Below are 10,043 nucleotides of genomic sequence, written 5' to 3'. Positions count from 1 at the left end.
TTGCCTTAAAATATATATTATTTCCATATATCTTAACAGTTTTTTTGCATATCTTACAATACGAAGATACATTTATTCGTTAAGTCCTTAGTATCGAGCGAGTTCATGGGATGACAAAGTAGTATACAGTTTTCCAGGCATTCCTCATGCAGTATTTATTTTAAAGTTTTCCTTCTTTGAAATCTTTTACATTCCTTCCATCGAAATTTTCCTTGATTTCCTTTTAGTTCTTTGGGCAAATAATAACAAAACGAATCCAAAGATAAAGTTCAGAGCCGCCCCATCGCCAACTTTTCCAGATTGATGCCGTTTGTCTTTGGGCGTCTTTCCCGGCTTTTCCGACCGACTGTATGGATTTGAGTACCTGCTCGCAGAAGTGGAGCAGCTGGAAATGGGAAAGTTGGCAAGTGGGGGCGGAAAAGTGTCTTAACAATTGCTCGGGCATCTATAAACATAATTAAAGAAACTCTGGCAAATTAATTCGAGTTGAGAATTTAACAATTTGCCGGCGAAAACTTTTCCCCACCGAACAATAAACAATCAAGTTGGCTTCAATGGCGACTGGCAACCGGCAACTGGCAACTGGCGACTGGCAACTTTTTAATCAAGTTGAGGATGCAAATGCCGGCTAGTTGGTTTATATGGCCACCTAATTGGCCGGCGTTAATAATATGTGCTTGTTACCGACAGTTAAATTGCAGAGCAGCTGACGCCAGTGATTCAATTTGTCAGCTGCTTGTTCGAAGTCCTCCGCAGGATGGGCTGGAGCCGGCATCCTCGAATGATGTGACTTTTAGTGCCGGGCTTAATTAAAAACCCTGTTGGAGTAATCGCCGGCGTCTTGTCGTCCTCGCTCCTTGCAAGTAGTTGCAAAGTTCGATTTTTGTCGTCTGCGTCTGCGGTCGTTTGCCCCAAAGTGCAAAGCGTTGTCCTGTGGAAAAATCAGCCAGGGATGAGCTGAGCCACGCGACACATGGCTTCCTCCCGCCCAGCCCCATCCCGCCCAGACTCGCTCCTAATTGAGTTGTACAAGACGACTACTAATTGCATTCGATGCCTGCCGCTCGGCGTTGATATAATTAAATTTTATTGGCCGGAGCAGGAGCTTAAGGTGTTTTCCGGTCAGATTTATCGCCGTACGTTTTAATTAAAATTAAATCGCGGTGGAGCCCGCTCAGCCCCTTCTGTCAAGTTCTTTTCGGTTTGGGGAGCTGTGTATCTAAATTTTTAGTTTCTCAAAAATCTGGCTAGGTGAAGGCACAAAAATAAGTTGAAAACAGGACACCCCGACACGAATACACTTTTACACGACCCAACGGACACACACGAAGACTAACCACACAGACAGACATTATGGTACAGCAGAGACTCGATTCGACGGACAGTGGTCTGCAGAGTGGCTCCCCCAGCGAGGTGCCCTCGGCCTGCAACCCGGAGGAGGACGGGGACCCTGATCTGTGCGCCTTTTGCCTGGACCGCATCCGGGATCCGGAGAAGCTGCACTGCAACCACGCCTTCTGCAGACGCTGTCTCGAGATGTACCTAGAGGCCCGCAACTGGGTGGCCGAGCGCTGTCCCATCTGCCGGAGGAGCCTGGTGCACCACGTGACCAAGGAGTTCAATGACGTAAGTGGTTTCGAGATGCACAGAACACCATTCGAATGCATCTGGTAGATGCTTCCTTTCATTATGATTAAGGTCCAATGATTATAGTAGCGAGAACTAGTACATTTGTGCTTAAAAAGTATATACAAACTTTCTGAATGCATTTCTTTTTCTATCATAGAAAAAATTGTTAAGATTATCATCTTTAAGAAATTACTACCCATTCTATCTTGATGAGGGACGTATCACTTTGATATGCTCGCCATTTTGCTTTTCGAATATTGCTGTTACGCTCTTACCCCGAGTATTTTAAGGCTCTTTCTCTCTCTCTTATCGATTTGGGAGAAGATTCAAGGCAAAAACACCTTTCCTTCATATCAAATTTACATTTATCAATCAACTGCAGTGGTAAAAATGGTACTTAATACATTTACCAAGTACATATCAAATTGATGTCATTATAGAACGTTGATAAATAAATAAAAGTACCTTATGGCGAAAATAGAACCTCGAACTCATCATAATCCTGTGATCTCCCCAGGACTGGCGCCTGTTTGGGTTCATGATGGTGCTGCTGATGCTGCTCAGTCTGGGCCCGTTTTACTTGCTGCTGCTCTACTGGTGAACTTCCTTCCCGCCGGAGCAGCACCTGATTTACCAAAATATGTATATTTGTACTTAGATAGACGCACGAGAGATATATGCAAACTTGTCAGTGGATTTTAATTAAACCCGAAAGCCATAAAATGCGAGTGGAATGTGCTTTGTTCTGGGCTGTCCTTTGTCCTTTGACCACCTTAATGAGTTTTTAGCCAGGGAGATAGATAAGGTTTTCTTAGAAAGCCGCCTGAATAGGAAGTCAAGTTGCGGGTAGCAGAATGCACATATGTACGCCCTGTGGTCGCATTTCTCGCTTTGTAGCCACGTTTTAATTCAATTTTATGCGCCAATAAACTGCTTTAGATGGGGGCATAAAAAGTGTTGCCACGCATGCATATTGCAGCGAAAAGCAAATAAATCTAAGCTGAGTCAGCCCTTCGCTGTATGCCAATATCCACCAATATCCATATTCTGTGGGCCCTTATTTATGTTTATTTTGCCGCTGTAAATCAAAATGCAACTCGCAAAAAATATGTGTATTATACAAATATTTTGCCACTTTAAAATGACCAACAAGTAAATATTGGAAAATGTGAATATTAAATGTTTATTGGCCATAATGGATCTGTTGATACCCTGTGTGGTATGCAGCTAATTGTTGTTTTCTATTTTTTATGTAAAATGTTTGTTTGGAAAAAAAGATTGATTTTTATCAAAAGCTTCAAAATGTATGTATATTTTCTATTACCCTAAGTTTAGTATACATTGGAACTCCCTTAATATCTCCAATCCATAAATATTGTTTTGAGTGATTTTAAAAATTTAGGATCTGATAATTTGGACATATTTGTAGATAGATTACATTTTTTTTTTAATATTTATAACCAAAACTATTATATTTCGCATGTAATGTATTTAAGTTCTGTTTAATGAAATACTTTCTTTTGTATTCGGTTAACTTTTGTCTAGGGTACACGGAACTTAAATAGTGGTATCTTGCAACCGCCGGTGTTTTGCATTCATTGTTTTGGATTTGGGCCATGTTTGCGGCACAGCTTGTTCGTTTGGCCATAATAGCTCACACATGCGGCAGTCCACGGGCAAACAAATATGGCGGGCCCATTTCGATGATTGTTCGCCGTGAGAACGCTCCGGAATTTCGACCGTGTCTAAATATACCGCTGTAAACTAATATTCCGCCCGAGATATGGATAGTTCCCGATCCCGAAATGGAACTGGAAACTGGCCTAATCCCCCCAGCCAAAAACAGGCGGCTTTGGGCATCGGGTTCCATTCGCCGCTCGCTGTCACATCCGTTCGCACAGGATATGAAAAGGCTGCTGCAGCTCTTCAGCTCTACGGCTCTCCAGCCACTATTTTTTCCGCTATTTGTCCGATTTGTGGGCCAATCCACACTCGATTTTTCGCTTTTTTCCACGGCGTTGTTTGGCTTTTGTCAGCTGGCAGGCAAATTGAAATGTTTGCCCCTGGCATCGGTTTTCCACCAGATCCCCCTCCCCTTCTCGCTGGCTGTTTGTTTGTTGATCTTTGACACTAGGCTGTAATTGAAAGTTTTGTGTGGACATTTGAGGAGACAAAGCCAATCGATAGGGCTGGGATCCGAGAACTGGTTCAGCGGACCCAGCCAATCCAAATTGAATTTCGACTCGTGCCGAATGGGCGGCCAATTTGCTTTATATTCTCAATTAGTTTCGTGGACGTGGGCGGGCTTAATTAATTTTTACATGTCCCGTCGTGACCTCCAGCCCCCGGAAACGCCACCTGTCCTGTCCTCATTTGTAACGCCCATTTCGTTGCTGGCAAGCGGCTTTATCGCCGTCCGTGTCGCGACCACAATTTCATCGATAGCAAACACAGACGGCCGGGGTGGGGCTTTCCCAACCGCTTTTCCGCCCGCTTTTCGCCCGCTTTTCGCCCGCTTTCCCACCGCCCAGCCGCTGGCTCATTGCCAATGCATTGTGCGCCGATTATTTTGCCGTTTATTTCGCTCTCGCCCGGCGATTTTCGTTATTCTCGTTATTTTCGCTATTTTATTTTTCTTGTTTTTTGTCTTTCGCTGACTCTGTTTTCCGGGCCTGGGCTTTCATATTAAATTTTTGTCACTCTGCCATGTCTATCTTCGGCTTCGGTGCGCTCCAAATTGGCTGCTTTTCAACAAAGATGCAACATCTGTTGCCATGGGCCCCGCTCCTGCTCCCGATCCTGCTCCATCCACAGCTACAGGCTCCATGCCATCCCATCCCATCCCATCCCATCGCCCGCTCGTATCGCTTTGCATATCCTTTTTGGCTCTGGTGCAAATTGCAGTGTTGGCCCGGCAAAAGGAGCTCATGTCCCGATGTTTCTCCGGCTGTTTCTCTCGCCGCAGAAACCCAAAATCCTATTCATTATGTCACCGGGGGGCGGGAGATGGAGATTCAGACGGAGATGGGGGTGCGGCTGCAATGGGGATCTGGGATTGCCATTTGCATGTCCTGTTTCGTTTCATTAAATGCTCGCCTTGCCGCATGCAATTACCAATTTATTTTGCCGGAGAGTGCACTTCTGGCTCGCCTCGGCTTTTTATGGGTCTCCCCCGGATAAGGAATAACCCCAAGTTTAGCGAGTGCTCACATGCTTAAATTGTGCCAAATTAGCTTGGTTTTTATTCTTGCTTCTGGGTCTGCCGCTTTTTGTTGATTCAAATTGTGCATTGTATAAATCCACGGAGTTCAGTTGTCGTACTGGTTTTCCTTTGATTGATGTCGGGTTGGGAGGTAGGGCTTACAAGGCTTTGTACTTTGCGCACTTCGAGAGTGATTACTAATTTAAGGTTTGGCGATACACTTAAAGCTGATATGGTTTTAAAAATGTTACAATCGGGGAGGCCACACATATCACTTGAATTTTTAAATCACTTAAATGACATATTAGGTGTCTGAAAGTATGCAACAATTTATTAAAGCACAGCAGTGCAATGAACCCATTCAGTGAGACGACACATTGCATACTTTTAGACACCTAATAGTATTAACTTAAATCATTTATTTTAAACTATTGACCCAGGAAAGTTTTGTATTTGTAATAAAAGTTATTTTTAGTTGGGTTAATCACCTAAAACATTAGCGTTGCTTAAAAATAGTAGACTACAGGTTTGGAAGAGTTATAAAGTGTTAACGTCGTAACAGATTTATCCGGAGTGGTAACCTTTATGCTGATTTCTTATCCTGAGCCATTTCAATCCGAGTTAAGTGCACCGTAAAGGCAGTGATTTTGCTAATGCTATGCATCTTAACTCCGGTGCACATTTGTGTATAATGATTTCTGCCCTTTACCACCGTCGCCGACTGTAATGATATAATTAATTAGTCGACCTGAGCCCGGCTGCCGCATTTGTTTTTGCCAGCTGCATGCACACGATCCTGGCTGTTGTTGTGCCACGGGTTGCCTCAGCATATCCTCGGCACATCCGTCCGGAATCCAGAGCCCAGAGTCCAAAGTCCAGGGTCCAGAATCCGGAATCCCTGGTGCCGTGCCGTGCATTGTTTGCTCTGATTGCCGGCGTGGCAGAAACTGAAACCGAGGCAACGACCTCTGGCTGGTTGTCAAAGATTAAGCAAACCGAGCTAAGCGGACAAACAAACACGCACTCGAGGGCATTTGGCAGGACCTGCCAGGATGCTCGGGATGGTTGGGATGGTCGGGATGGCAGGATGCACACGGCAATGGCTGCATTTAGTGAGCAATAAATTCCCTTTTAATTTACTAAATGTGTTTGTGACTGTCCGGAGCCCATGTCCTTCGCCCATGTCCAGGTCCCATGTCCGTCGCCCAGGTTGTTCCAATATCCTGTGCCGCTGTCCTGCGCGTGAAGCGGACAAATGGCTGCGGAAGACGGATGATGCAATTGTCTGGCTTGACTCTTAATTGCTTCTGCTCCTTGCCACTCGGAGTTCGAAGTTTTTTGGCTTCCAATTATGCAAATGCAGACTGTTTGCAGCCGGACGATTGAATTTGCAGGGCCAGCTGGTTGGGCGAGCCAGTGATGATTTTGTGGCCAGGCTGATTTGTTTCTGTGGTTGTTTGCCAGTCTGCCTGATTGACCGCACAATTTCCTGTCATTAGGGTCGGACATATGCCGCTCCTCGGTGGAATCCAGGCAGCTGGATCGAAGCCTTCGCCTCCTGGCGCTGCTTCACACAAAGCGAATTGCGTATTTATGAGAGCATCTGAAATGCATGCACAGATCAGCCAACTCCCCGTCATAATTTCGCATTAACCTACTTCCAAAAAAGGAGCGGCGTCCTTTTCCCCATTTCCCTGCTCATTAGCTGGCAGCCAGGATTCTGGCGTTTAATTATGTCACACCCCGGTCGCATCTTGTATGTCGACATGTGTGCCAGTTGTCAGCGTGGAATTCATCAAACATGCAGCGGAATTGCTCCCCTGGTCAACGTTCCTGTCCCTTTCCCCCTCCGTAGCTCTGTCCCTGTTCCTTCGGGCAGGACATCAAAACTGCCGGCCATAAACTCTCCAATTAGATTCCTGGGCCCCCTTTATGAAGGTGTGTGTGGGTGCCAATCAATTTTTAATGAGTTTGAAATTGTTTGGCAAACCAACAATGGCTAATGTCGGCTTAAAAAGTTTTCATGATAAGCCAGACTTTTCCATGAGATCGCTTCTGTGAGATTGAGGATCTGGTTTTTGTAGGAAATTATTTTATCAATTTCCTTTTTTTTTTACATTTTTTAAAATTATTATTTGTATTGTTGAAAAAACCGGTTAATGTAGTTTCCTTGGAAGGGTTTTTATAATTTCTAAACAATCTACCATCCTTAGTTTTAGTTTTTATTCCCTTTTGGAGCCTTGTTAATATTTTAAAGAGGTTTTTGAAGTTAAAGATATTATTTCGATTATTTTTTAATTCTTATGAAATAGTATAAAATATGTTTCATTTCATATAGAGAATATATATTATTTAGAAACACACGAGATAGGTTTGAGTATTAAAATACTTATTCTGTCTACGCAAACCTCCTTTGCCGTTCCATCTTTAAACTGTTATTCAATTAACACGCCAAGTCTTCGACTCCTCGGTAGGTATACTTAATTGCCTCACTGACTTATATAAGAAACCGGCTCACAGGAGGCAGAGGAAAGGGCAGGGGCGGGGGACCCCAGATAGGGGACAGCAGGTGTTCTGGACTCGGCCAAGTTAATGCTCGCCTAAGCCCCGCAACTGCAAACATCATTAGCCAATATTATATGCATTAAATTCTATGCCCAAATGGCCCAGAAGGGGGTGGCTGGGTGGCTGGCAGCCGAGTTTTCTGCTGGCAAGGCAAACTTTTCTTTGGTCGTAGTTAAAAATGTAAACATCAGTTGTGGCTTAATGCGGACGGCGGTTGCTTTGGTCCTGGTCTGGGTTTGGATGGGTTTGGATGGGCTCGGATGTGGGTGGTGGTTTGGTTTCGGCATGGGCTGGGGTCTTGGTTGGGACCGGGTCTGGAGTTCTGTTCGACCGCAAGCCCGGGCTGCCAGCGGTGGGTGGTTAAAGGAGAGGAACTGCCTGGGCGCCGGCATACAAATTGTCTAATCCCACATAGTTCTTGCCACCTTGGAACTGGCAGTGGCAAAACTTTGTCATTATGTTTGTGCGGCCCCTGCTCTCCACCATACCCTTCGGCCGTATTTCTGTGTGTGGGCCAAAAAATCTAAGCTACTTGGTCAGGGCGGAGTTTTGCATAAGCCAAGTCCATTGAGTCGGGGCCAAAGCTGCATATTTCGAAACAAATGTGCAAAGTTTAAATTGTTTACTAAATAAATTTTTTGCGGCCCCAAGAAAATGAGACGCAGCGCAGAGCCATATTTAATTTTGCCTCATTTCATTTGTATTGTTTTGCCTGGCTAGCCCCCATTTTGTACGCAGTCCCACTAGATTCGCAAAAAGTCTATTAAAGTTTGCTAATGATGTCAGTTATGTTTTGGCTGCTCTACACGAAATTCAGTTATAGCCAACTTTTGCACTTCGGGGCACACACACACCAGCACACCAGCACACACGCACACGTGGCGGTGGGGCAGAAATTTATTATTGCCCGGCGAATAATTTTAATTAATTATGCCGGGGCAAAATATGCGCTGCTCTCGAAAGTATGCCACGAATTTTGTGCCATCTTCTGGCTGCAGCGTGTTTTTTGCAGCTGCTTCATTGGCGACAAAGACCACCGCGGATACTGGATACTGCTTTCCACCGCTGGCACTTTTTTAATTAGAGGCAGCCACAAAAGGTTTTCCCCCTTTTTTCCCAGCTGGTAAGATTTTTTGTTGTTGTCAAGGAGCGGAGGAACACGCCCTAAAAAGGGAAAAGGGTAGTAGTAATGTAACCAAAACGATGCAGGTGGGAGAAGGCAAGGAATTTAATGTCGCCGAATTCCTTTTGTTAAATTGGGAATAATATTTGGGCCCTACTTTCGTGAAATAACTTAGCTGACTAACTATTTGAACGAAGTAAACTTTGCATAACATGTATTTGCAGGCACTTTTAAAATCCCAAAACTAACTGAAACTTTTTTGAACAAGGATTAGCCTGCGTAGCTACAGCACCCTTTCGGTTATTCCCTGCCATGATATGCTAATTAGAAAAAATGACACCCTCCTCTGGGTTTGCACAGCTTTTGACACACATAATTCCAGAGTAGCTGCTGCAGTTGTTGCTCTTCACAAATATTTACAAGTGCTTAATGCGTTCGACGTGTTTGCGCTGTATTTGTTTTACTTCTGCAGCACTGCCTTTTGTCCTTTTGTGCTCATTTAAATATTTACCGTGGCCGGAGCTTCGTCCTTTTGTTCGGCAGTGTGTTTGCCCTTCGCCAGGCCGGGATTGGCTTTAAAGCGAAATTAATTTAAGTAATGCGTCGGGCAGAGCTATTTAGGGAATGGTTTTCCGGGCCAAATCCCTTTTAATAAGCCCGACACATTTTTCATTTGTCATGGGCCACCCAGACCACATCACACACGCAGAGTTCCGGATGGGCCGGAGTACGAACCTGATATTTGTGTTTTTCGGGGGTCGGAAAAGTCTGAGCTGGGGTCTCCAACTGGCCTGTCAACGAACTCGGCGCTGTCGTCATTATCAGCACTCGCTTTTCCGACCCGCATCGTCAGCTGTTTCGTTTGTTTTCCCTCCTCCGCCACGCTCCATTGGAAAAAAGCAAAAAATTGCCTTGCATATCAGCGCTATCGCTATCAATCGACACTTTTTTCGCCCGCTGCCGGGACTTTCCTCAGCTTTTCCACCTTCCTTCCCCAGGTTACTCAATCAACTCGGAGCTTTCAGCTTAGCCCTTTCGCCGGCACAGAATCAAATTTCATTTCCAGCAGAGTTTCCTTCGGCCGGGCTTTTGGTTTTACTTTGTCCGTGACACATTCCATCGACAGTTTCGCTGCAAGGACGAAAACGGCGACAATGCAGAGCGGTCATTAATCATTCGGGTTCCCTTTGGGCGGGCGGAAGGTCGGAAAAGCGGGAAAACAAAGGGCAGGGGTTGAGAAAAGCGTTGCCAGACCGTGATTGAAAACTAGATAATTTAACACGGCATGTGTTGATTGTTGTTCCAGAGCAAGTGAGAGGCAAGGCGAAGTGTGAAAGAGCAAGCAAACAAACTGCAGGCGGCGTTTAAATTCAAATTGGTTCAGTGGGCAATGCAATCGAAACCCTGGAAAAGGGGGTTAAAAGGGGGTTAGAAAAAAACCAGCCCGGGAAATTAGTCAGGTAATTGACTGACTAGAAAGAGCCACAGATCTACTGTATCTGGTATAATACTAAACGGTAAGTA

At 44.9% G+C, this 10,043-nt stretch overlaps 1 protein-coding gene across 1 annotated transcript; it reads left to right on the top strand.

The window, feature by feature from the left end:
• Positions 1-1,193: 1,193 nt before the first annotated feature.
• On the top strand, positions 1,194-2,357 carry LOC119551894 (E3 ubiquitin-protein ligase RNF125). Its single transcript, XM_037861497.1, has 2 exons — positions 1,194-1,626; positions 2,147-2,357. The coding sequence occupies exons 1-2, from the start codon at positions 1,354-1,356 to the stop codon at positions 2,228-2,230; spliced, it is 357 nt and encodes a 118-aa protein (XP_037717425.1). The 5' UTR covers positions 1,194-1,353; the 3' UTR covers positions 2,231-2,357.
• Positions 2,358-10,043: the final 7,686 nt, after the last annotated feature.

The sequence above is a fragment of the Drosophila subpulchrella genome, chromosome 2R (assembly GCF_014743375.2).
Source record: "Drosophila subpulchrella strain 33 F10 #4 breed RU33 chromosome 2R, RU_Dsub_v1.1 Primary Assembly, whole genome shotgun sequence".
In the NCBI taxonomy this organism is placed as follows: domain Eukaryota; kingdom Metazoa; phylum Arthropoda; class Insecta; order Diptera; family Drosophilidae; genus Drosophila; species Drosophila subpulchrella.
The sequence above is the reverse complement of the archived record's forward strand: the minus strand, read 5'-3'. Positions and strand labels throughout refer to the sequence as shown.